Source organism: Carcharhinus amblyrhynchos, chromosome 8 (genome assembly GCF_965287045.1).
Source record: "Carcharhinus amblyrhynchos chromosome 8, sCarAmb.v2.hapA, whole genome shotgun sequence".
Lineage (NCBI taxonomy): Eukaryota > Metazoa > Chordata > Chondrichthyes > Carcharhiniformes > Carcharhinidae > Carcharhinus > Carcharhinus amblyrhynchos.
Window position 1 is genome coordinate 56,581,651 of NC_137331.1, and position 27,621 is coordinate 56,609,271.

At 41.5% G+C, this 27,621-nt stretch overlaps 1 protein-coding gene across 3 annotated transcripts in view; it reads left to right on the forward strand.

Annotated features, from left to right (window-relative positions):
• LOC145346623 (solute carrier organic anion transporter family member 5A1-like) overlaps positions 1-27,621 on the forward strand; it is a 167,376-nt gene that overhangs the window by 108,347 nt on the left and 31,408 nt on the right. For all 3 annotated transcript variants that reach the window (XM_080194114.1, XM_080194112.1, XM_080194113.1), the window contains 2 exons: positions 1,115-1,332; positions 19,051-19,215. In XM_080194114.1, the coding sequence (XP_080050240.1) occupies positions 1,115-1,332; positions 19,051-19,215 (383 nt within the window). The remainder of the gene's footprint in view (positions 1-1,114; positions 1,333-19,050; positions 19,216-27,621) is intronic.

A 27,621-nucleotide genomic window follows, 5' to 3' on the forward strand; every position in this document is an offset into this window, starting at 1 on the left:
GTCAAGTCAAGAAGCAGTCTGGCAACAACTTGGCACAAAGCTTGAAAAATCATCCTTTCTGGCATAAAACTGATGGCCACATCTCGACATCCAATATAGTGGCCGATGGCTGTTATCTCAACTTCCATTTCAGCCACGGCAGCTTCCAATAAAGATGTACTGGAAGCTTAGACTACTGTCTTCCAATGTCAGCCTGATCACATCCAAGCTCAGATTGTTGCCACGGCAGTCAGTGGCTCGATGGAGCACAAGTCTGCTTTCCTCTATCAGGATGACAGTCATTGTGCTTCCACTTCTACCGTACTCCTAGTGCCTTTGTTGTGCCAAGGCTGCATTGCACTGCGGATGGTGCAGCCTGAAGGTGGGCCTTCTAGGTATCCGACCATCACCTGCCTAACAGTCTACGTATTGTGCTGCAGCATCATTTGCTTTCAAGGATGCCGTTATTTCCAAATAAGAACCATCTGAACTGGACGCCGCCATGAAGTCTTGAGGTCTTCCTGCAAGGTCATCTGAAGGTGAAGAACTAATTCAGAAGCCCACCATCCCAATTCCTCATTCACTTATAGTCCAATATTCCCTAAGCTCTCTCTGTCACTGACCATCAAATTGTTCACATGACCACAAGGAGAACATAAAATCCAAAACAAAATGCACACCTTCCAAGCTAAATGTATGAAGTGTAACATGCCATATTGCATTACGAACATTGAATTGTGTTGGGGCTTCTGGAAGTGGCCAAAGTGGAGTTATCCTTGATTTCCAATTAGTGGATGTGCCGTCTATCATAGCCATTAATTCAGCGCAGTGTTTTTTTCCAATATCTGTATTGGGTTGTTGGATTGGATCTCTTCCAGAACTTTCTTATCAATGTTTCTTTCAGAAAGGCATGCTATCTACTGCTTACATTTAAATTAGCCTGTTCGATACTGATCACGTAGTCCTGAACTTCATGTGTTTTGAAACATTTTCCCTTTCTGATGTTGTTAATGAAACATTGGATCCAATACGTTTATTATCAAATTTGGTCTCACAACAATCCAAGTATAAATTCTTATCATGTTTCTGCTTTCTATTCTTTTCTTCTTCCTGCACCCATAAAATAATCTCGCAGGTGGAGTGGATTTTTGCTTTGCGCAATTGCCATGGTCTTAGTTGTCGTGCCAATGTTCACTTTCCCGCAAAAACTACCACCTCGGCAGAAGAAGAAAAAGAAAATGGGCTCGGGTGATTTGAATAATGATGACGAGATGATGAAAGAGAAATCTGACAGCGGAGAACATAGAAAGAGTACTGTCACTTCCTCTATGGGGTTTGGAAAGGACATTAAAGGTGGGTGTACTCAACATGTTATTTTGTGCAATTATCTAAGTAAGTTTAACTTAATTGGGTTGTTTTCTTCTGACTGACAATTGCATCTCATTAAATGCGCCTTCTACTTGTTACAAAGTTGTCTGTAGTAGCAGGAGTTGTTGTAATAATTTTTAATCTTGTAACGGAATTACAGTTTTCGGTGTATGTCGATGTGTTGTATTAGTCAAACTGGTTAGGTTTCCACTTTTTCCAAACTTCATTTACATATAAGTCAAAACAGTATATAAGACAAGACCTGTGCAGAAACATACGTATAAACATGGAAACTAGAAGCAGGAGAAGGCCATTTGGCCCTTCGAGCCTGCTCCACCATTCATTTTGATCATGGCTGATCATCAAATTCGACACCTGAATCCCATTTTGCCCCGTATCACTTGGTCCCTTTCGTCCCAAGAGCTATATCTAATTTCTTCTTGAAATCACACAATGTTTTGGCCTCAACTGCTTTCTGTGGTAGTGAATTCCAGACATTCACCACTCTCTGGGTGAAGACATTTCTTCTCATCTCAGTCATAAAAGTTTTTAGACCTGAAGAGGTGTTAACAGCTACCATTTAACTTCTAAGGGAAACAATGGATTTTGACCAGAGACACAGAGATTGTTTGTGAAGCTGCAATTAATGGGTCACATCATGTGACCCCATACTTCTAGCCTCTTGGACAGTTTCAGTATTATGATTCTAGAGTCCCAGATCAACCTGCTGATCTCTAACCTGATAAGTACAACAATAGGCCTCACAGCTTCAAACTATGACCACTAGTTCTGGACTTCCCCACCATCAGGAACATTCTTTCTAATCCTGTTAGAATTTTTTAAGTTTCTAAGATATCCCCTCATCCCCTCTCATTCTTCTAAACTCCAATAAATATAATCCTGACTGACTTAATCTCTCCTCATATGGAAGCCCTGCCATCCCAGGAATCAGCCTGGTAAACCCTGTACGGTGAGGTTATCCTTCCTCAGGTAAGGACACTAAAACTGCACACAATACTCCAGGTGTAGCTTCACCAACACCCAATGCAATTGCAGGAAAACATTCCCATTACTGTACTCAAATCCTGTCGCTATGAAGGCCAACATATCATTCGCCTTCTTTACTGCTGTACCTGTATGCTTACTTTCAGCGACTGATGCACAAGGACACCAAGTCCCACTGAGTATGAACCTCTCTCAAAGTATACTCTTCCAAATAATAATCTGTCTTCCTATTTTTGCTACCGAAATGGATAACCTCACATTCATCCACATTGTACTGCATCTGCCATGCATATGCCCACACAATCAGCCTGTCCAGATCATGCTGAAACATCTCTGCATCCTCCTCACAGCTCACCCTCCTACCCTACTTTGTATCATCTGCAAATTTGAAGATAATACATTTAATTCCTCATTCAAATTATTAATATATATATTGTGAACAATTGGGGTCCTCACACAGATCCCTCTGGTATCCCACTAGTCACTGCCTGCCAATTGGAAAAAGAGCTATTTATTCCAATTCTTTGCTTCCTGTCTGCTAACGAGCTTTCTATCCAACTCGAACAACTACCCACAATTCCACGTGCTTCAATTTACCTAGTAATCTACACTGTGAGACTGTGTCAAAAGCCTTCTGAAGGTCTAAATAGACCAGTTCAATTCAAAACAGATTGAATTCAAATCTCTTTTATTTGCACATTTATCAATGAGAAAGAAAAGTAATATGACACATTTTTGGAAGTCCAAATCTGATTCACTAACAATGATGAAATTGTGATAAAACTGTAACGGTCATAACTCCCTAAACAACTGTGAAATCGTACATTAGCATGTGAATCACTGACTATGAATAGTTTACTGTACAACAGAGAAACCTTTTGAATTCTTCACCTTCAGTGTCTAAGTGGAAGTTTGCCACTAGCTCAGGGCTGAGGCAAGAGTGATGTTCCCTCATTTTCCATCCTTCCTTTTTTTGAGTCTCAGCATTCTCTGATAATCCAAGCTTTGAATCCTTCCATAATCACCACTTAAGGCACTGTCCTATATATCCACAGGGTCATGTCAGCATAGAAGCCCTGTATTCATAAAACCATGTTCTACTGTAGATACCCAACTTTCCACATTTTCCAAAGTTCAGCCTTAAAGCAGCGATTGTCAGAAATGTCAAGTGACTGTTGTAACGTTGTCATATCACCAGGAAAAATGCTTATCACAGCATTCTTGCCACTTCCTCACTTAAATGAGGTCACATAGAGTTCATGATTAACATTAACTTCTTTGTTTGAAAAACTTTACCTGGCGGTCGTGAGTAACACTTCCAAAGCCATTGCCTCATCTTTGCATTACCCATCCATGCCTTTAGATTAACTTCTATTAGTGCCGTGCTAGGAAACTTTCCCTTTGGAATGGTCTTTCACTTCATTGAGGATAGCCTTCCACCATCAGCAGCACATGTCAGCACCAAGGTCAGATTGGCCTTTTTATGGCCTACAGTTCTGATTGTCACTGTTTCAGCATCTTTACTCTCTCCTGTTCGTTGGCAAATCAAAGTCAGGGTCAGCTCCTCCGTGTTTAGAAAGTTAGAGTGCTGTATGTGCCCTTCCTCAATCCTTCTCTCAACAAAAGAGGTGAAGTTGACTAGCTTCTCCTTAAAAGTATTCAGAGTTTCTGGGACATGGGTCATCTGTTGCTGTAAAAACTGTCCTCTTTGTCGCATAAAATGGAAATACTACAATGGATTGTCACCAAAATTCACAATTCCGAAGTCTATAGCAATTTGCCTGGGTTTCAGACAGAGCTGAACTGTCTTTAAGTGCAGCATGCAGTTCATTGTGTCAACACATACTCTTCCAATTTCTGTTCGGTGTTAGTCCACTGAGCTTTAGATCCATGGTTTGCCTTTTTGTCTTCTTGATTGTACACAACACACCCTTCGCCTTGTGCCAGTCCCAAGCAGTTTTTTTCTTTACTTTGTCTTTATGATGAGCAGCCACGTTCCCGCCGTTTTCTTCTGCACATTTCACACTTCCAGCTTGAATACTGCCGTATAGGATTGATGTGACTTGACTGGAGATATTTTGGAATGAGACATGGGATTTATTTATAAGGCTTTGGCATCTAAAATCCACTTAAACGGCTTGATATTCAGAAGAAAGAAGTCTCATACATCAAAAAATATGGTACTAATTATTGAATAAATATTAGCTCTTTAATATCATTAAAAAATTAAAAATTACTTATTGCTTAAAAGTGGCTGTTTAATATCCTACAGTAATTAAAATGTTATTGCACAACTAACATTTCAGCAGATGTTGATATAGGTAATGTAAGTGGACCTCTAATCAGCAGGGAATCATAATTATGGACTGATTATTTGAGTATAGGCATCTTTTTTAAAGAAATGGCAGTGGAGAAAGTCGTCACAAAATAAGTTAAGAAATTTGCATTTGAGACAAACATAACTGGGTTTGAATGTGCAAGAAAAAACAAATGATTCACAGTCAACACTGGCACAGTCTCCTTTGTCATGTGAAGTAAGTCCATTTATACAGCACTGTGGGTGTAATATCTGTGTAATTATAAACTATCTCAAAAAGTGGGTGGTGAATTTGTGGGATAGATTGTATAGGGAAAAAATAGAATTGGCAAATTCAAGAGGAAGTTGCTTAGGCAGAACATGTGATAAAAGTATCATAATTTTTGGTTTGTAGTACCTGTCAGATGGACTACAGTAATCTTTCCTTATCCTTTATACTTCCATGTTCCTAAGGACATTCCACTGTAAAAATGTGCTCCAAAAATGATTTTTGAGGGCTTTCATTGATTCTGAATTATTCTTAGAACACACTTTACATTTCTGAATGTCTGAGGCCTGTATTTGCAGGATCCTGTACATTGACGTCTACTGGAAATTAAGTGTCTGAAGCCTAGGTTATCAGATTAGGGAAATTGTCTGTGATGAACTCTCAGTGTTAATTAGAAATGACTGTCAAGGTCTAAAAATCCCAGTCAACAACAAATCTTGTTTGGATTTTTTAAAACTATTTCTCCTTATATTTATGTTCCTGTTCCGTCTCTATTTTCCTCCACTTTTCCTATCTTCTTTACCCGTTCCTATTTTCTTGTCCTTTTCTTTCCTCTCTGCCTCACATAATTTACTGTTTTGTTTCTCTCATTAAGTTCCTTTGCTTCCACTTTCATCCCCTTTGACTTCTTCATTTTGCAGATTTTTTTTATTAGTTCCTGACCCATTTAATTTTTTCCTTTGCATATGAACTTCCTCATAAACAGTACACTGCTGCCTTCACATGTAAAGCTAAAATATAAGCAAGTACAGTATCATGGAATGAACTTTGGTAGTACTTTGGTCGACCTATCTAGTTAATCCCACTCTCTCAATCTGTCCCTATAGCCCTGGAAATGTATGTTCTTCCAGTATTTATTCAATTCTCATTGAAATTTATTATCGAATTTGCTTTCACTATCCTTTCAGACAGTGCATTCCAAAAACTTGCTCAGTCAAGTTTGTTCCCCTTGTGCCACCTCTGAGTCTTCTGCCATTCCAAGTTAAATTGGCTGGTTTTACCTCTGCTGCCACTGGAAACAATTTTTCCATATTAACTCTTTGAAAACTCTTCTCGATTTTGAATACCATTAGTAAATCCTTTCTTAACCATCACTGTCTGAGAAGAAGAGCCGCAGCTTGTTCAGTCTCTGCATAACCAAAGGTATCCAAAGATGTGTGGATTAGGTGCATTGGCCATACTAAATTACCCCTTAGTGTCCCAGGATGCATAGGTTAGAGGGATTAGCGGGGTTAAACATATGAGGTTACATAGCTAGGGCCTTGGTGGGATTTTAGCTGGTGCCGACTCGATGGACCAAATGACCTCCTTCTGCTATGTAGGCTTTCAATGATTCAATGAACTGAAGCCCCTCAACTCTGACGGTATTACCCTGAATCTCTCCTCAGCTGCTCTAACTCCTTGACACCCTTCTTATTGTGCAGTGGCCAGAATTAAACACAATACTCCAGTTGAGGCCTAGCCAGTGTTTGAGAAAGGTTTAGCATGACTTCCTTTCTTTTGTACTCGACCCCTCTATTATAAAGCCATGGATCCCATACGTTTGTTAATAGCCTTCTCAACTTGTCTTGACAGCTTCAAAGGTACATACACCTCCAGGTTTAGTCCTGCACCCACTTTAAAATAGTACCATAGTAAAATTGCGTTTGCACTTAATGACATTATAGGTTTTTGTAAAAACTGTGGATGTGTTTGATTTTCTACTGACCGATATTTCAGCTTTCATTTGCTTAATAGGTTTTCTAGAACCACAGATCTTGTAAACAAAACATTGGATGTTTACCACTCATTGGAACGTTTTTGTACTGCTGTAATATTTTCAGTCTACATTTGTTGCATGCAGAACATCTGCAAATAAATAGTTCAAATGTAATCAGCTGTGCCAAAGTCATTCAAGTGGAACTCTTTCAAAGCATCTATTTTTAATCGGAGGTAGGCAATGAACCGATTTTAAATTTTTAAGTAGTATACATGCATTTCTCCGCATACTTCCCATGCAGGCAAGAGGACAGAATCTTACTGAAAAAGCCAAAGTGTCAGGATCTGACTGAAAACTGGCGGGTTTGTTTCCAGAAAAACGGGCAAGTTTTCTTGCTGGATCTTATGGCACTTGGCCAAAAATAAACAGTAGGGTGTGTTTCATGCTGTCATGTGCAGTGATGGGGCCCAAACATGCCAGTAAAGCCTGACCGCACTGAGATCAGGGTGATCAAAACCTGCATCTCTCCCACACTCTACCTGCTGTGATCAACGTCAACATCACCCTCTCTTCCTCCTCCCAGTCCCCCACTAAAACAGCCAACACTGCATTGCCCCCACCCCCAAAACAGCCATCACCGCATTGCTCCCGCCCCCAAAACAGCCATCACTGGCATCAGACCCCCCAAAACAACCATTACCACATCAGATCCCTCCAAAATAGCCATCAGTGGCATTGGACCTCCCAAAAAAGCCATCACCGCATTGGACCCCCTCCCAAAACAGCCATCATGGCACCGCACCCCCCCCCCACCTCAAAACAGCCACCACCGCATCGGACACCCCCCCCCCCCAAAAACAGCCATCACTGGTATCAGACTCCCCAAAACAGCCATCACTGCATTGGACCACCAAAACAGCCATCACCACATCGGACCCCCCCCACCCCTCCAACCAAAACAGCCATTACTGGCATCAGACCCTCTCAAAACAGCCATCACCGGCATCCCTCCCACCTCCTCCCATGCCTGAAACAGCCATTGCCGGCTTCATAAAATTCATAATTTTAAAGTCCTCTATCAGATCACCACTCTGTTTTCTAAAGAGGAAAGCCCCATCCTGTTTATTATTTTCCAGTAGCTGTCTCTCAGTTCTCGTATCACCTTTGTAAGTTTTTTTTCACACTTCCCCCAGTGTTTCACTGCCCTTTGTTTTGCTATAAAACACAGGCTGGGATTTTCCCATCCCGCTGTGGTGGCTCCTCTGCCATGGGAGATTCAGCGGCCCAACCAAAAGTCCATTGACTTTCTGCAGGACCACATGATTCTGGTGGATGTGGCCAGAAAATCCCACCCACAGAGTGCGCACAGTGTGGTGAATGCTCCCTGACTGGACCCTGTATAAATTTTTAACCTTTTAATTCCAACCTTCTAGAAAGAAATCCCTCTGATTTCTAAGCATTTTTAAAGGTTTTGATAACCTTTTAATGATTTGTTCACTAGTACTGAGGTCTTGTGACACTGTAGGCAGCGACTTTGCCTCTGAGCCAGAAATCCTGGATTTGAGTCCTACCGCAGGCACTTGTTACCCAAGGAAGGTGAGTTCCTCCTGCAACCAAACAGAGTGTATATCCACCTGCAAATCCTGCTAATACATGCCAATGTCAAGAGCAGGAGGTAGGCCTACTCAGCCTTGTGATGGAACTTCTACCATCAGTATCAATAACTGCAGACTACAAAATGTATGCAAAAGTTCATGTTGCCACAGCAACCTGGACTCCCCGAGTGATCTGTAACTCTATAATTCCAGCCTGTTCAGTTTCTTATTTTGTAACTTGTCAGTCATGTTTCTATTTTCCCTACCAAAGTTTTTTAAAAATATTTATTTGTTCATGGAAGTTGGGCGTTGTTGGCCAAGTGGTGATGAGCTGCCATCTTGAACCATTGTAGTCCATGTGGCACAGGTACACCTACAGTGCTGTTAGGGAGGGAGCTCCAGGATTTTGACCCAATAACGGTGAAGGAATGGCGATATAGTTCCAAGTTAGGATGGTGAGTGGCTTGGAGAATATCTTTAAGGTACTTGTCACTTATAGTAGTTTGCAAGATTTAAAAAAGCCTTTTGTGTTACTAGAAATTTGTGAATATACATATCAGGAAAAGATTGTTAGACTGGATCCCTTCGATGTTTAAAAAAGATCATTGGGGGTGACCAAATACAGGTCTTCAAAATTATGAAATCTTTTGGTAGAGTGAAAACAGAATATTTCTACTGGTTGGAAAGAGCATCACAAGGGGCCACAAATATAAAATAATCACCAAGCAATCCAATAGGGAATACCAGTGGTGAGGATTGTTATAATGTAATAAAGATAACATTGGAACCTGTTATAACGTAACCAATGATAACATGCTGTTATGGTCAGCTGACCAGGTAGACAATGGCAAAATGATGTGGTGTTGAGCTGACCAGCTGACCCAGTATTATTAGAAAGCAGATGAGGATTGTGGGGAGCTTGTGTCGCCCAGGGTGTGGCCTGCGTGTTGTGTAATGAAGCTCCTTTATTAAACCTTTTCCTTTGATTTACTTTGTGAAGTTAGTTTTTTTATTGCTTGCAACTGAAATATTCTTATTGTCAATGAACAAGGATGAGGAACTCACTATCACTGGGCATGTTTGAAGCTAGATGCATTTAAGGAGAAGTAAGACAAGCTTACGAGGGAGCAGAGGATTATGGTGGTAGATTTACATGAAGAAAGCTGGAAGGAGATTTCAATGGAGCATAAACACAGTAATGTACTGGTTATGCCTAAAGGTTTGTTCTGTAAGTACATCTGATTTATCCGTAGAATCATAGACTCCCTACAGTGCAGAAGGAGGCCATTTGGTCTATTGAGCCTGCGCCGACCATAATCCCACCCAATCCCTAATCCCATGACCCTACATATTTACCCTGTTAATCCCCCTGACACCAAGGGGAAATTTACCATGGCTAATCCACCTAATTTGCACATCTTTGGAGTGTGGGAGGGATCCAGAGCATTCAGAGGAAACCCATGCAGGCACGAGGAAATGTTCAGAGTCCACACAGACATGGGGAGAATGTGCAGACTCCACACAGACATATTATGTTGCATTCTTCAGCATTAGCAACATTCCCAGTTTGGTATCATCAGCGAAATCCAAAGCATTGATGTAAATTATGAATAACAGTGGAACCAGCACTGATTCTCCTGGAACATTGCTTTCTCCAATCTGCGTAACTACAACTCACCCTTACATTCTGCTTTCAATTTCACATTTTCAATCCATTCTGTTATTTTCCCTCAACCTCACATGTCCCAATCTTCTTCTTCAGCTTAAAGTGCAGTAATCGGGTGAAGGCTTTTTGGAAATCCTGCGTGTGATATCTGCATTCCTCTTGTCTATCTTTTCAAATGGGGAGACAGTGTCAGCATTAATTGCAAGTGTGAGAAGACAACCCAAATGCAGCCTCACTATCGACTGAGGCCTGTAGTTTTAGTGGGGAACCAGGACTTAATCTTCCTGCTTTTCTGTGATGATTTCCTTTAAAGTTCTACTATTTTAGCTGTTGTATGTTGAATAAAACTGAGAACATGATGCATTCAGTAGTGCTGCAGTTTGGCAAAGGGATGAAGTAAAACCCCTGATTTGCGTAAGCAATGGGTCTACTGCAGTTTCAGCCAGGCTTTTTGTTAAGGACATCCTACCAAATATGGATAGATGGACATTTGTTGCAGATTGAGCATGTATAAACCACACACTAAGGATGGCATTGTGGTTAGTACTGCTACCTCCCAGCAATAGGAACCCAGGTTCTGTGCAGATACGTGGCGTTATGGGGATAGAGCCTGAGTGGGCTGCTCTGGCAGAGAGTCGGAGCAGACTCAATAGGCTGAAAGGCCTCCTTCTGCACTGTAGGGATTCTATGATAATGAACCTATTCGCATCTGCTTCTTGCCTGTAAAATGAACACAGCACAATGGCATTTTTAGGCCTTGGTGTTTGTCAGCTGGAACCTATGCTTCTTTCTGGCTTCAAACGGTGTATTGCTAGCAGAAATCTGCAGTTTGTAAGTGGCTCAGTTTCTGCAGAAATTAGTCACCACAATCCATATATGTGGCACAAGATCAAACATGTGAAGTCCCACCATTTTTCCTGAGGTTCTCCTGTTAATCTGATGCACCAGTTCCACATTTTGGCCAACAAGTGTCACTGCAGAGACGGAGAAACTTGAACATGAGCAAACTGCAGATGCTGCGAATCCGAAACAAAAACCGAAGAGTTTTAGGTTGGAGACCTTTCATCAGAACTGGGAAAAGTTAGAGATGTAACTGGTTTCAAGTAAGTGAAAGAGGGAAGGTTTATGATAAGGGTGATAAATGACAAAACGGTTGATGGTGCAAAGTAAATGGGGCAAGTGAGAAACTGAAGAGGTGTTAAAAGGAGATATGAATGGCAGAATCATAAATGGGTGCCTTCTAAAAGCTGCGCACACAAAAACCATTACCTGCTTACACCAAGTGAAAGAGCATCAGGAACAGTTGTACATGGACCCTTCACACATACTGCAGTCTTCAGCCTACATGCCATTGCTCTTGATGCCTTTCTATTTATGGCAGGAGTTTGGATCTATCAAAGACTACGTAGTCTCACAATGCAATGAAAACTGCAATATAAACCATTGCCCATGGACATTCTAGTGTTAACATCCAATTCTTGCATGTGTGTATGCTGCCAGCAATATCACCAATTGGCATCATAATGGGGATTCCACTGTAGCATTTCGGTGTAGGTCCATAGCACACCAAAAATCTTAATTTGCAGGCAGTGATTCATCCAATTTCCCAACCTGTGATGGGATCGCAGTCTGAATGAAACTTTGATTGCTGCCTCCTTAGTTTAGATCCAGTGTATTGTGGCTTTGGACAGGGAATGTTTTACAAAGCCTGCTGGGTTGCTTAGTTGATAGATAATAGGACTCTTATTGCTTAATCAGTTCTTTAATATTTTAATCAAAGTACTGTTTTTTTACACCAGATAGTGACCTTAAACTACACTTTACAATCAATTGTCCACATAGGAAGATGGGAACTTCATTTAATGAAATATCCTGATTGTATATCTTCATCATTTACTGAATTCTCAGAAGCACGCTTTGCAGGGGGAACAGTTGCTAAATGATTGATATGCTAGCTTCAAGAATGTGCAATTGATTAAAGACTGCACAGAGCTAAAATAGGTAATCTGAACTTTATTGTTAGTCTATTTCAAGCTTATTTATTTGTTTTAATGCTGCCAGTTGACAGACTGCAACTGAGCGTGTGCAGGAAGTGCTCCCCTAGTGTTGCAGCAGAGAAAAACACAGCCAAAAAAATCAAAATGAGGAAAGAATAATGAAAAAAGGTTCAGAGGTCACAGTCTGAAAATGTTGAACTCGATGTTGAGACTGAAAGTCTGTAAAATATTTAATTGAAGGATAATTTGCTGCTCCTTGTGCTTACCCTGAGCTTCATTGGAACAATGTAGGAGGCTGAATAGAGAGAGATCAGCATGAAAGCAAGGTGGGGAATGAAAATGATGGTGACCAGAAATTAGGTTCACAGACTGAACTGGGTTTTTCTGCAAAGTGATTATCCACTCTGCATTTGGTGTCCCCAGTGTAGAGGAGACCATATCTTGAATGTGGTATTGTATATCCAAGAAAGCTGGAAGGAGTGGTTGAGGCCTTGGGAGGAAGTAGTGGGGCAGGTGTTGCATCTCTTGTGCCTACATGGGAAAGTGCTGTGACAAAGGCAGGGAGTGTTTGGTGTTATTGAGGAATCAACCAGGGTGTCTCTTTGGAAGGCTGATATGTCAGGGGAGGAGAATGTGAGTTTGGTGGTGGCATGTTGATGAGGAAATAGAAGAGGATGAACTGTGAATATGGAGGCTGATGGTGTGGAGGGTGATGACAAGTTTTTTTATTATTGTTGTGGGAGGGAGGAGAATGGGATGAGAGCTGAGATGCATGGTATCATTTGGAGATGTTCAAGGGTCCTGTCAATTGAGGTTGGGGGGGTGAAATCCTTCATTGAGGAAGAAGGAAGACAATTTAGAAAGTTGCACTGTCAGTACAGAACCTGGGGGGATGGAGTAGAGTATTTACACATAGCTGGACATGAAGAAATGTAGTCAAAGTAGCTGTGGAACTCAGTCGATTTATAATGAATACTTGGCCTACTGAGGAGAAGAGTATTTGAGGATTAGGATGTGAATCTTGAGATTAAGGTCTTGGTTTACTGAGCAAACATGAATCCCATGCTCATATTTGCTTAAGAAATTTGTCAACCTACAGCAGGCACATCAAAACACTGGAGTGGTATCATCAGCCTTCACAAAATCCCCCATAGGTTGAACTGCAGCCTTCTCTCCCAAACCAAATGTTCAGCATCGAGGCTTTAAAATCACTCAAACCAGTTCTTCTGGCTGGAGAGTGTTGTTTGTCTACCTTACATCAGGCTGCCGAAGCAATTGTTTTCCTCGGAACTGGGTTGCGACAGGAAACTCCCAGGTGGGCAGTGAGAATACCATGGCGATGTCCTGTATACATGCCTGAAGAAATCTAATATTCCTGCTAACTCATGGGAGTCCCTGTCTTATGATCAAGTGGAGAAGGTTCATTCAGGGAGACAGCAAACACATTGAGATACTTTGTCAGGAGCACAGAGGTAAAGTTAGGGCATTGGAGGGAGTGTACAAACCTCCAAACACATCATCCTCCTGACTTGTCGAGCATCACCTACCCCTCGTGACAGCCATGATGTGGAGATGTAGGCACATTAAGAAGCCTCACAGCACCAGGTTAAAATCCAACAGGTTTATTTGGTATCACAAGCTTTCGGAGTGCTGCTCCTTCATCAGGTGACTCACCTGATGGAGGGTAGGCGGCATGCAGATTTGTAGTTACTATCAGATCAGCCATGATCTTATTACATGGCGGAGCAGGCTCGAGGGGCTGAATGGCCTACTCCTGCTCCTTGTTCCTATGTTTGTATGTAACCCACCAACTGGAGTGGAAGCATGCCAAACATAGTCCCAAGGACTGGCTAAGAAGAAAAGATCGATTGATATCAAAAGTGTTAGTGGGAAGAGTCAGAGCTGGGAGGTGAGAGAAGGATGGAAATTGGAAGCTACGTAATGAAATTATTCCAATCAGGATAAGAGTGGAAAACGAACTAGACAAGAGAAAAAAAGACAGCAGGGATAGGAAGAAATCTGTTGAATGGGGCAGGAGCAGGCTGAACCGACGTGTCTACCAGTGCTGTTTGTAGATTTTGTGAAGGAGGTAGAAGTGGGCTGTTTGGGGTGAGGGAACCATGTGCTGGAGGCTGTGAGGGAAGGTCTCCAGAGGAGATTAGGTCAGTGACAGTTCCAATGTTTATAACTCTGGAGGAAGCAAATTGATTAGCTTTCACTTCCTTTTCTGATGCTACTTTGATTTTGTTTGCACTAAGTTAATATATAACTTTTTAAACTTTAATAATTTTTCATCAAAAGTCCTTGCTTATAAATCATTTTCTGCCATTTTCACCACATATCTACTCCTCCCTTCAGAGGTTTCTGAAGGGACCATTCTCTCCCCTGTGTCCTGGTTCACTTTTCAATCAGCCCTGCCATCTGCTGCCTTCCCTGATGCATTCCCACACAAGCACAGGAGATAATGTGCCCATTTACCTCCTCCCACACAGCTGTGCAGGACTCCAAACGATCCTCTTTGTAACAACATTTACAAATACTTCCTCAACTAATCTTGCTGCATTTGCAACTCACAATATGGTGTTCTGTACACTGGGGAAACCTAATGTGAATTATGTAAATTATCCACTGAACACATCTGTCTTTCATCTTTCCACACCCCGAGTTTTCACTCTGCTTTTAACAGCATCAAAACACAAATGCACTTTATTCTCTGGCATTCGGTGCTGGCAAAGTGAGATGGGATTGCAGGCACTTCCAAAGTGAGGGGAGAGGAACTGCTGTTGGGACAGAAAGCAGTTACTTGGGCTGGAAAATCCCCTTCAGAAAACTACAGACAAATGCCCTGCACTCTTGATGTTGATCTCCAGTTTTGTTCCACGTTGCTCCCAGCCCACTGGAGCCTGATTCACTTTCCTGCTTTCTCATTCCTTCTTTTTTGTTTATCATAGAATTTCTACAGCGTAGAAGGAGGCCATTCAGCCCATTTGGGCCTGCACTGACAATGATCCCACCCAAGCCCTATCCCTGTAACCCCACGTACTTACCCTGCCAGTCTCCCTGTCACTAGGAGGCAATTTAGCATGGCCAATCAACCTAACCGACACATCTTTTTAGCAGTGGGGGGAAGCCAGAGCACCCGGAGGAAACCCATGCAGACATTGGGAAAATGCGCAAACTCCATAATAAAAGGTCACCTGAGGCAAGATCGAACCCGGGTCCCTGGCGTGCTTTATACCTGTTAATCAGCAACTCACGCTATCTATCTCTTTTTTTTATTTCTTTGATTTCTTTCATCGTTCCTTCTCTTTGCTAATATTGTTTCTGCCATTTAACCATCTCCTGTTTTCTGTCCAAGCATTTCACAAGTCATTCAATTTATTTTCTTGTGTTTTTTTTTCCCCCCTTCCTCCTTCCCCTGACCCCCCTCTCCTTTAAAAATGCTGCTCATCTGAGATATCTCCCAGTCCTGAAACATCGACTGACTGGTTCATGTTTCTCCACAGGTGCTGCCTAACCTGCTGAGTAATTCCAATTTTTACCTTTAGAAATGTGATGATCAAATTCACAAATCATTGCTTAATGTCGTGGTCTAAATTCAATCAGTGTGGCAGTTTTAAACTGCGGATGTGACTTTGCTTATGAATATACTTAAGTTGAAGATTAATTATATTTGCTTCAGGTAAACTCAGCCACGAATATTAATGTAAAGCCAGATTCTGAGTGGGAGAGAAAGGGAATGTGAGAACAAAACTGGAAGTCAGTATGTCTGAGTCAGCAATTTCAGATTGATTAAGGCAGTGAAGTTTAACTTCCAGATTTTGCACTGGGCACGATGTACAGCAGCATGATGTGATCTGAAGTCCCCAGTTTAAAGAGCTAAAGTAGAAACTGAATTTGAAGGCTTCCAACTTGCTCAATATTAATGGAGTTTCTTGTCTCTCAACTCAAAAGCCACAAAAGCCTGGCAGAGTAAATACAATGGTAGCCATGATGTGGAGATGCCGGCGTTGGACTGGGGTAAACACAGTAAGAAGTCTCATAACACCAGGTTAATGTCCAACAGGCTTATTTGGTGGTACTGCTACTAGCTTTCGGAGTGCTGCTCCTTCGTCAGGTAAGTGGGAGTTCTGTTCACAAACAGGGCATGTAAAGACACAAGCTCAATTTACAAAATAATGGTTGGAATGCGAGTCTTTACAGGTAATCAAGTCTTAAAAGTACAGACAATGTGAGTGGAGAGAGGGTTAAGCACAGGTTAAAGAGATGTGTACTGTCTCCAGCTGGCTCAGTTAGTGAGATATTGTAAGCCCAGGCAATTCGTGGGGGTTACAGATAGTGTGACATGAACTCAAGATCCTGGTTGAGGCCATCCTCATAGATGCAGAACTTGGCTATCAGTCTCTGGTCTCGGGTCTCGATGCACAATCACTGAGCAGAGACTGATAGCCAAGTTCTGCACACATGAGGATGGTTTTCAACATGTCATTGATGAAGACAAACATCTTGCCAAGGCCATCCCCACACCCTTACTTCTTGCCTTCAAACAGCTGCACAACCTCAAACAGACCACTGTTTGCAGTAAACTACCCAGCCTTAAGGAGAACAGTAACCATGACAGCACACAACCCTGCCACAGCAACCTCTGCAAGAAGTGCCAGACCATCGACTTGGATGCCGTCATCTCACGTGAGAACACCATCCATCAGGTACATGGTACATACTCTTGCAACTCGGCCAACGTTGTCTACCTGACGTGCTGCAGAAAAGGATGTCTTGAGGCACGGTACATTGGGAAGACCATGCAGACACTACAATAATGGATGAATGAACATTGCTTGACAATCACCAGGCAAGTGTGTTCTCTTCCCGTTGGGGAACACTTCAGCAGTCATGGGCATTCAGCCTCTGATCTTCAGGCAAACATTCTCCAAGGTGGCCTTCATGGCACACGACAACACAGAGTCGCTGAGCAGAGACTGATATCCAAGTTCTGCGCACATGAGGATGGCCTCAACCGGAATCTTAAAGTTCATGTCACACTATCTGTAACCCGCACAACTGGCCTGGGCTTGCAAAATCTCATTAACTGTCCTGGCTGGAGACTATACACATCTCTTTAACCTGTGCTAAATGCTCTCTCCACTCATGTTGTCTGTACCTTTAAGATTTGATTACCTGTAAAGACTCGCATTCCAACCATTATTTTGTAAATTAAGTTTGTGTCTTGAAATGCTGTTTGTGAACAGAACTCCCACTTACCTGATGAAGAAGCAGCACTCCGAAAGCTAGTGGATTTTACTAACAAATAAACCTGTTGGACTTTAACCTGGTGTTGTGAGACTTCTTACAATGTAACTACACCAATGTGAACGGTGTGTTAGGGCAGTGTTTCATGCTTTTGACAGTTTAACATCAGCCCCTGGCTTACTGAGGCTAATGGTCCAGTAAGCAAGTTGTTCTTTTGGTGAAAAAGATTCAATTGTTTATCCCTGATGGGATTAATAACAGGGTGAATAGAATTCTGAGTTATTTACTTCTCCTCGTGTGACTGAGTCTCCTTCAAGGAAATGTCAGAGATTCACTTGGATGATAAAGTACACAGCATGAGGAGGAAACTGTAATGAAAGTAAAAAATCTCTTAAAAGCGCAGATATTGCTTTTCACTTCACTTTGTTAGATTGCTTTTGAACTCATGATATGAAGGGAATATTTTTATTCAAAGAGTATTGAATGCTTTCTATAAAGGTGGATTATTTCTTTCTCAATTTCATTGCAAAGATGTTTCAGGTTCAAAGGAAACCAAGTCAGCTATGCCAGAAATTAGATTTTTACTGTCAGTAGTGCTCAAGTGGTGTATGTTCCATCGCTGGTTCACTATTTGCCTAAAATATTGAACCCTATATAAAGTAGAAAGTGATCTGATCATTACGTACAAAGAACAGTAACGGCACATAAACAGGTTTTCAGCCCACCAAGTCTACGATATACAGTTTCTGTCCCTCTGTTTGTCTCCTATTCATGTGTTTATCGAGACACACCTTGAATGTTGCTGGCGTGCCTGCTTCCACCACCTTCACTGGCAGTGTGTTCCAGGCATCTATCATACTCTGTGAAAAACTTTCTCTATATGTCTCCCCTAAACCCCCTCTCACCTTAAGCCTGTGCCCTCTTATAGTTGACCTTTCCACGCTGAGAAAAAGCCTCCGACTATTCATCCTATCTATGCCCCTCATAATTTTGGTAGATCTCCATCGGGTCACCCCTCAGCCTCTGACTTTCCAGTGGAAAAAATCCGAGTTTATCCAACCTCTCCTCATACCTAAAACTCTCCAGACCAGGCAACCTCCTGGTAAACCATTTTAATTTACACCATGAGTTGTTCAGTTCGACCCATCATAAATATTTTTTGTGGAACTATTTCAGTTGGTTAAATAGAGGCAAAAACATATATTGAATGTTTGATCTCCAGCCACTGCTTTTTATTTATTTATGTTCTGTTAAAATCCATACTCAACATTGTCACAGCAACCAAAGTGTCATCAAAGAATTGTAGATCTAAATTGTTCATTTATAACAGTTGATGCACAACTATGGCATTGATACAAACTTGGTGACGATTACACAATGGTATGCAATACATCACAAGATACTATGTCATCTTGAATCTTGGTAAGTCTCCTTTGCTTTTGGTTCTATTTTTAAACCTATTTTAAGCTGTAAACAAGACTGGTTATGTATGTTGCTATCCATATTAATGAAAACGTATCCATTACTTAGAAAGTGTGGAGACTTAGCATAACGAGCTTGAGATTGCTTACATGCTGAGCCCATCTGTGAATTAAATTTATTTGCTGTGTTCCTGTGTATTTTCTCTATTTTGGTTGGTTTAGTTGGTTTGAATGAGTTGTCTTTTAGAAAGGAATTCCGTTGAACTGTATGGTAAAGTACAAGTGTTCCTTCCACCTGTTCTGCGAACTGTGCATGCATTGCCTTCTTCATTTCCCATCCGTTTTAAGAAGAATTACAGACATTGCCATTTACAATGTGTGAATGGACTGCATTACATTAGCTAGAAAGTTTCTTGGTGTCGGTAGGTGCTTCTCTCCATTGTGTTTCATTCATGGTGAAAGTGTTTCTCTTGTCATTTTTATAGACATTCCCAAAGCTGCTGTCAGGATCTTGAGCAACATGACATTCCTGTTTGTGAGTTTGTCATACACAGCAGAAAGTGCCATCGTCACCGCTTTTATTACCTTCATTCCCAAGTTCATTGAATCTCAGTTTGGCATCCCAGCATCTAATGCAAGCATTTACACTGGTAAGATGAGTACATTAACCTTTTGGGTTTCAAAGTTACTTTTAGAAACAGAAATATGGATTTTGTCAGTCCATGGCCTAGGTCAAAATGACTGAACTATGGACCCACCCCTCACATTTGACCAACTAGATCATGTCCAGTCCCTGTGGTCATTCAGACATGGAGGTTTGCATGCCCATAAGCAAAGCTGCCCAGTTTCCCGTCCATTGACGTAAATAGACAGAAAGTAAACCTGTATAGGTGCTTGCTCCCCCCATCAATATGCACTGTATTGAGGCAGAATAAATGAAAATTCACCCCAGCTTTATCAGAGATGTTAAGGGACTGTTTGATCTGCAGGATCAACATATTCACAATACAGAAAAGGCTGCTGGCTGAGACTAAAATCTCTTTAGAAAAAGCTGTGGAGATGGCCCAGGTGATTGAATGCACTGAGCAGGATTTGAATGAGCTATAAGGCATGCCCAAAGAGGTAAACAGTTTGCAGCAGGAAATGGCTACTGTGATGAACAGCCTAAGCAGAGCCCAAGAGCGGTAGTACGGCATGGGAAATGGAAGCCTGTTTTCAATGTGTGGGAGAGTACTCCCAAGAAACTTTTTTGTGTAGAAATTATGTATGTTTCCATTGTAAAAGGAAAGGTCATTTTCAAGCATGGTTCAGAATGAAGCAGGCAGGACAGAATGCACAAAAAAAAATCAACAATGGTTAGTTTAATTTCATTAAACTGAGGAGCCCAGCAAGTAATCCAAATCATATACATTAAGCCAGGTCCAAGTAAATAATGTGCCTCCTATAGAAATAGCCTTGATGGTAAACAGCAATCTCTTAAAATGGAGGTTGCCACAGAAGCCACGACCATAGGCATAGGGGAATAAGCATTCCAACACTTCTGAAAAGGTTGCAACCCTTGAAATTGAGTAATTCAGAAGCTATTTTGTCCGTCTGTAGAAGTACAGCATTGACAACAGCGGGTCAGTTACAGTAACCTACAGAAGCCAAACAGCATAATTGCCTGTTCTAGTGATTGAGGGTCACAGATCTTGTCTCATGAGACAAGACTGATAGAAAGAGATAAAATTAGACTGGCTGGAGATATTGAATATAGAGGTGTTCAAGAGCTACTTACAGATACTTTTGAGATTTTCCAGAAGGAACTGGGATGATTAAAAAGGGCTAAAGCCAAAATTTATTAGAACCCCAAGGCAACACCTAACTACTTTTGAGCTCACCCAGTGCCTTATGCAATCCATCATAAGATAGAGGTAGGAAGATTAGAAGACTTTTATGTCATAAAATCTGTTCAGTTTTCTGTAAGAATCTGTAGGGATTATAAATTAACTGTAAATTGAGGATAGATACCCCATTCTGATCGCTACACCAATTTGCAGGTACACCAAGTTAGATCTCAGGCATGGCTATCAGAGGCTGGAGTTGGATGAAGATTCTAAGCGATTAGTTACTGTCAACACCCACAAAGTACACACGTTTACCTTTTGGAGTCTCATCAACCTCTGTCATTTTCCAGTGTACATTGGAAAGGGCATTCCTAGCACGGTGGTCTACCTGGGTGACATTGTAATTATGGAAGACGCATCTGAGGAACGCAGGTTAAACTTGGTTATAAGAATATGTAAAGAAACGAGAATCCGTTTGAAATGAGAAAAATGCATTCTACAGGTGGATGAAATAATATACTTGGGTTTCAGGATAGACGTGATAGCCTTACAACCCTCTGAGGATAAGGTTAAAGCCATAAAGGAATTGTCACAGCCCAAAAATGTGTTAGAATTAAAATCATTTCTAGGAATGGTGAATTATTGTGACAGATTGCCACAATCTTAATCCTACTTCACCAGCTTTTGCAGAAGCAACAATGATGGAAATGGGGAAAAGCACAAAAAGAAGTGTTTGCCGAAGTAAAGCAGGCCTGTCACTCATTGGCATTGCTTGTGGACTTTGATCCAACCAAACCATTGGTAGTTACCTGTGATACATCAACATATGGAATGGGAGCAATCCTGTCCCATAAGACTTCAGGCAGAATAAAGCAGCCAATTGCATTTGAGTTGGGAACTTCATCAGGTGCTGAGAAAAGATATTCTCAAATTGACAAAGAAAGTCTGGTGGGTAATTCATTCAGTGAGGAGGTGTCATCAATATGTTGATTCTATCATAGTATCAAATCATAAGTCATTGCTAGGTTTATTCCAAGAGGGTAACCCAGTGCCATCAATTGCCTCTGTGAAAGTGCAGAGATGGGCTTTACTGCTAACTGCGTACAGTTACTCTACCCTGCATAAGTCAGGGATGCAAACATCGAATTCAGTGATATTCAGCCACCTCCATGTGCCACAGACACCGTCACCATCTGTACCAGAAAAAATAGTGTGGGCACTCTACCTGATAGAGACCTTCCCAGTCCCAGCAACTCATAAAAACTTGGGCCGAAAGGGACTCACTGTGGTCAAAAGTTAGGATGGTGATGCAAAGATGGTGCTACAATATGTCAAAGCAAATTAGACCCTACCTGCAGTGTCGATGGAGATACCATATGACGATGACATGCTATTGTGGGTGAGGATGCTTGTGTTATAGCACCATCCCAGGGCAATGGCTTTTAATACATGGGTTGCATGATGAACACTCCAGATGAAGGGTGAAAGCAGTAGCCCAAACTTATGTTTGGTGGCTGGACATTCTGTGGAGAAATCATCCAGTGCCTGAGCTGTGAAACCCAGCAGTCATTGCCACCACTGGTAAACATGCATCCTTGGGAGTGGCCAGGTCAGCCATGGTCAAGGCTGTACACGGACTTCGCAGGACCATTCGTGGGACATATGTTCATCATCCTGGCTGATGCACATTCAAAATGGCTGGATGTCCAAGTTATGACAGATTTTTGCCATCCGTGTCATCTCATTTGGTCAGCCCCTTCCCACCCAGCTTCCAATGGTTTGGCAGAACCAGCTGTATAAATGTTCAAATCATCTCTGCAAAAACAAGTTCACAGGCCACCGCCTTTAAGTTTAGCAACTTTCCTATTATATAATACTATGCCAAATGCAATCACAAGGATTACACCAACTGAATTATTAATGGAATGCTGCCTATGAGCCTGTTTGGATTTGATATTTCCAGATTTGGCAAGGAGGGTGGAGGCTAGGTAAGCTTCCCAGAAAGAAAAAGGGACAATTTTCCAGGTTGATGATTTAGTCATGTCGGGAATTTTGGTGCAGGAATGACATGAGTGGCAAGCAAAACCGTGGAAAGAATGGGGCCAGTCTCATACATTGTGGAAATACAAGGTAGCTGTATATAAAAAAAAGTATGTGGATCATTTGAGAAAGAGGGTTGAGCCTGATACAGGGGAATACCAGGTGTGTCTGGTGGTGAATCCTTTGAGGGCCATGTGATCAAGCCAGACTCTGTGGAGAGGTTGGGTGGGAAGCCGAGTCAACTGGGGAGTGATGGCGCACGTTCTGAACAGGGAGGAATCTCAATTGAAGCAAGGTTAGAGAGACTAGACATGTATTGCAGAACTGTTAGATAGTTAATAACTCAATTATTATTTGAAGCCACAACAAATCTCCTTCAACTTTACTACAAATAAAAACATGGATTTTGATTGACCCTTCCCTAATTACTGTCTCAGAATTGTAACCTTATCGTCCTCTCTGTCATTGAACCGACCTTCTAATCCCATCTTCTCACCATTATTAACTTCACTTACTTTCATCTCCATTATATTGCCCATCTCCACCCATGCCTCAGCCCACCTCCCTGAAACCTTCATCCATTTCTGTTACTTCCTGATTCAACTACCCCAGTGCTCACCTGGCTCCCAACTTGCATCCTCCATAAATTTCAGTTCAACTCTGCTGCTAGCTTCCGATTCCGCACCTGGTCCCCACTCATTCTGTGCTCACTGATAAACATTGACCATTAGTCCTGTGGTGCTGTGATTTTCTTTGTGTTCACATCCTTCTATGTTCTTGTTTTTTGTTTGTTTTTTTTTTTCCATCCCTATCACCTCTTCCAGCCCTATAATCCCCCCAAAACTCGACATCTCTTCAACTGTGGTCTTTTGTGTGTGCCTCATTGTATTTGTCGCACTGGCAGTTGTACCTTCAGCTTTGTAGGTCTTAAGCTCTGGAAATCTTCCCTTAAGCCCTCTGGATGGAATTTTCTTGTCCCGCCTGTCACGGGAATCGTAGCAGGCGGGGCACAGACCATGCAAAGGTCCATTGACCTCGGTCTTGAGGTGTGCGGGACTGGAAAATCCCACTCCCTGTCTCTCCACCTTATTAAAACCTACCTGTTTGACCGAGCTTTTAGGCTCCTCCTATAGTTCTGTGTCCAGTTCTGTCTGAATTTATTCCTGTGAAGTGCATTGAGATGAAAAATGCAAGTTATTGTTGTTGACACCAGATTGAAAGTGGACTCAGATCCCAAAGCAGAGTTATTCTTTTTAAGTCTGTAGAGACCACTTGATACTTGATCTAGCATGAATGCTTAATAAGAATAATAATTTTGTTGGCCATGGACACCATGGAGTGGAATATATTTGACAGGTGCTATACCAGAGTTCCAGTTCATGCCACTGCCGTGTTTATAGCTGTAGATCGTGAATCATGCCAAATAGAATGGATTCCATTTTCTCGTCACCTAATATGATGTTACACAGCAAAGCTCAACTGTCATAACAGTTGCTGGGGGTTGTTGCTAAGGGCATCAGAAGAAATAAAAGGGGAAAGGAAAATTAAATTGAGGCCAATCACCAGCAGAAAAAAATAAATGGGAAATCATTTTTTATTGATGACTGAAACATTCTGTAACTTTCTCACTCGTATGTAAATATTCTGGTTTAGCAATTATGGACTAAAACTTGGCAGGTGTCAGGATTCACTCCCTGTCAACACAAGTCTCATGTTGTCTCATTGACCTGACTGTACCCTTGTTCTGAGCAAGATCATGCTACAGATTACTGGAGCAGTGAGGAGGTGGTCAAGTAACATTCATAGAGAACATATCATACAGTGAATCCTCTTAAAGGCAGCCTGCTCCTCTTAAAGACAGTCTACTGTCCTTAAAGGAGATCTGCACTTAACGAAAGGGATCTGCTGCTAACTGCAAGTCAGATCTGCATAGATGGTAGAATAGGAAAGAAGGAGAGAGTGACAGATGTGGCCGTGGAGATGGACAGGAGACAACCATGTTTCTATATGAGGCCAGGATTTCCTCAAAGTTCATCTTCAGAAGGGATTAGAAGTGGAGGTTCAGGAAGGATGTTTTTGGATGGTGCAAACACGATGGGCTGAATGGCCTCTTTCTGCGGTTCTACAGAGGCAAGTTTGGATCAGGAGAAAGATTTGTCAGAGTTTCACCTACAACCTGATCCAAACCCATCCATTCTTCCAGTTAAAATCCTTCTTGTGCATTTCCCAGGACTCAGAATAAACCGATACAACACATCCATCTCCAGCTGAAATGAATGTTGATAACATGAAGACCAATTGGGAAAGTATCAATAATTAAAACTGGGCATTAGTTTATAGTGGAACCAAGGTTTAACAATGAATCTTAGTATGCCTGTTGTAAGCGTGATCTGTGATTCACTTGATGTCTTTGTTTGGCCCGCATGATGAGCATGTTTTAGATAGTATTACCAGTAAATTACAGCACTACAATAATTTACAACATAGCTTTTCTCTTTTAACTCTACAAATTTCCTATAATCAGTGGTCTATCACATGGGAGTGAAACAGTCTAATTCACAGACTGAGCTCTTTGTTATTTCCCTTTGATTCAGCCTGTCACCACACTCACATGAGTTGTACGTGAAGGAACCTTTTACCTGGTGTCCCTTTGCTGCGTGAGCTGGATGTAACTAACTGAACAAGAAGCCAGAGCTTAAATATCATGAGATATGAAGCAGGGTTCCCTTAATGAGCTAATCAGTGGTGTAACAGGCAGTTCAGAGGAATTTGCTAGTTTGTTTCCAGAGAGATATAATGAGAGATTGAGCAGTTTAGGCCTATATTTGCTAGAGTTTAAAGAATGAGAGGAGTTCTAATTGGAGTATATAAGACGATAAAAAGTATTGACAATGTAGATCTTCCTCTTATGGGGAAATCTAGAACTTTTAGAATAAGGGATGGCAGATTTAAAACAGAGATAAGGAGAAACTACTTCTCTCAAAGGGTCATGATTGTGTGGAATTCACTACCCCAATGGATACCATATTGAATGGGGGAGCAGGCTCAAAGAGCTGAATTGCCTTCTCCTGCTCCTAGTTCTTGTGTTCTCATGTAACACTGTCAGTTGTAATTAGCCCTTATCAGAATTGGCTATAAGACAGTTTGGAAAGTCCTGATTCATTTTGGCAGGAAGATTTTGGAGAGACAGCATAATATAAAGAGTGAAACTCTAAAGAGGGTGCAGAATCTGAGGGACCTTGGTGTGTATATGTACAGAAAGCATTGAAGATGGCAGACTGCAATTAATAAAGTATATAGTATCTTAGGTTTTATTAATAGCGGCATTTTGTACAAGAGTAAGGAGGTCATGTTGAACTTGTGTAAATACGAGTTAGGCCTCATCTGCAGTACTGTGTCCTGTTTTGGGTGTGATGGCGCGAAGGCATTGGAGAGAGAACAGAGGACATTCACAAGAATTATTCCAAGGATAAAGAACTGTAGCTATGACGATAGATGGGAGAGATTAGGACTGTTTTCCTTGGAGAAAAGAAGGCTGAGAGGCAAGTTGATAGATGTATTCAAGATCCAGAGGGGTATGGCGAGGGTAAATAGTGAGAAACTATTCCCACTCAAGACAGCACCAAGAACTAAAGGGCACAGATGGCAAAAGGAGTAAAAGTGATGTAAGCAAAGTTTTCACCCAGAGGATGGTTGGATTCTGGAATGAATTTCCTGAGAGGATGGTGGAGGCATTTTTGATCGAGGTATTCAGAAGGGAATGGGTTGCCAGCTGAAAAGAAAGAATGTGCAAGATTATGGGGAGCAGGCAGGGGAGTGGAGTTAGGTAGTTAGGTAGACTCTCTTTCTGAGAGTCAGTGCACCCAGTAGGCTGAATAGCTTTCTTTTGCACTGTAAAGATGCTGAGAGTTTGGGAAAGGCACTATAGAAATGCAAATCTTGTCAAATTATAATTATATATTCTGGTCACTGATGGCTGGGTGCTCTACCTATGAGCTACAGAATTTCCAGCTAATTAGTTCCTCAATATTTAATTTTTATTTTCAAATTTTGGACTTTTCCCCATTTATTTTAGATTAATTACTTTTTTTTAAAAAAGTATTTGATCTCCTTTTTGTTCCTTTGTCCTACTGATCTTCTCTTGCCAGTATTAATATTTCTTAACAAACTTGGTGATCAGAAGTATATTTCATAGCATTTGGATTTTTTTGAATAATGAAAGTGAGTTGGGCGGGATTTTCTGGCCGTGAGTACCCCAAGACCAGAAATTCCTGCCCAAGCTCAATGGAACTTGAATGGTCCACTGATATTCCTGTCTCACCCTCTACGATTCCTGGGATGAGCAGGACGGGAGAATTTTGGCCATTAACTTTAAATGGCAAAGTCAGCTCTCTGGAAACTTGAGCCTTTTTAACTTGTGCCTCCACTGAATCATTCCTGCCATTATACCAGCAATTCCTGCCGCCCCTTTAGCCTAGCCGATTCATGGCTCCCAAATTCTTCTTTCCACTGTTTTCCTTTGACTTTTCTATGAAGCATCTTTGCCATTTTAATCATTAAAGTATTCAAATATAAATTGAAACTGGATCGCCGTCTGACCCAAAGGGTGCACACAGTAAAAAGTCTGACAACACCAGGTTTTAGTCCAACCGATTTATTTGATAGTAAATGCATAAGCTTTCGAGGTTTCCCTCTTCATCACCTGACGAAGAGGGAAACCTTGAAAGCTTGTGCGTTTACTATCAAATAAATCGTTTGGACTAAAACCTGGTGTTGTCAGACTTTTTACTGTATTTACCCCAGTCCAACGCTGGCACATCCACATCATGACTACTATTGACACCCCAAAGGGTACATGCAGAAACAGGTTGTATTTCAGTTTTTTAGGCATAGTAACTTTAGCAGATAGCTAATACTACTCAAATTTTGAAAATGGCTTTCTGAGAAATTCTTTAAACACAACTTGAGAACTGGGTGAATAAAAAGGTGACGGAAATTCATTCAAAAATGATCAGACAGTAAATTAAGGACATGGTAAATCTTTGAAAACAGATCTTTATGTTTCACATATTGGAGCAATTAAGAAGCTTGGAATTTTGAATCAGATAGAGCATGGGATTAGATTGACATAGAATCCTACAGTGCAGAAGGAGGCCATTTGGCCCATTGAGTCTACACTAACCACAATCC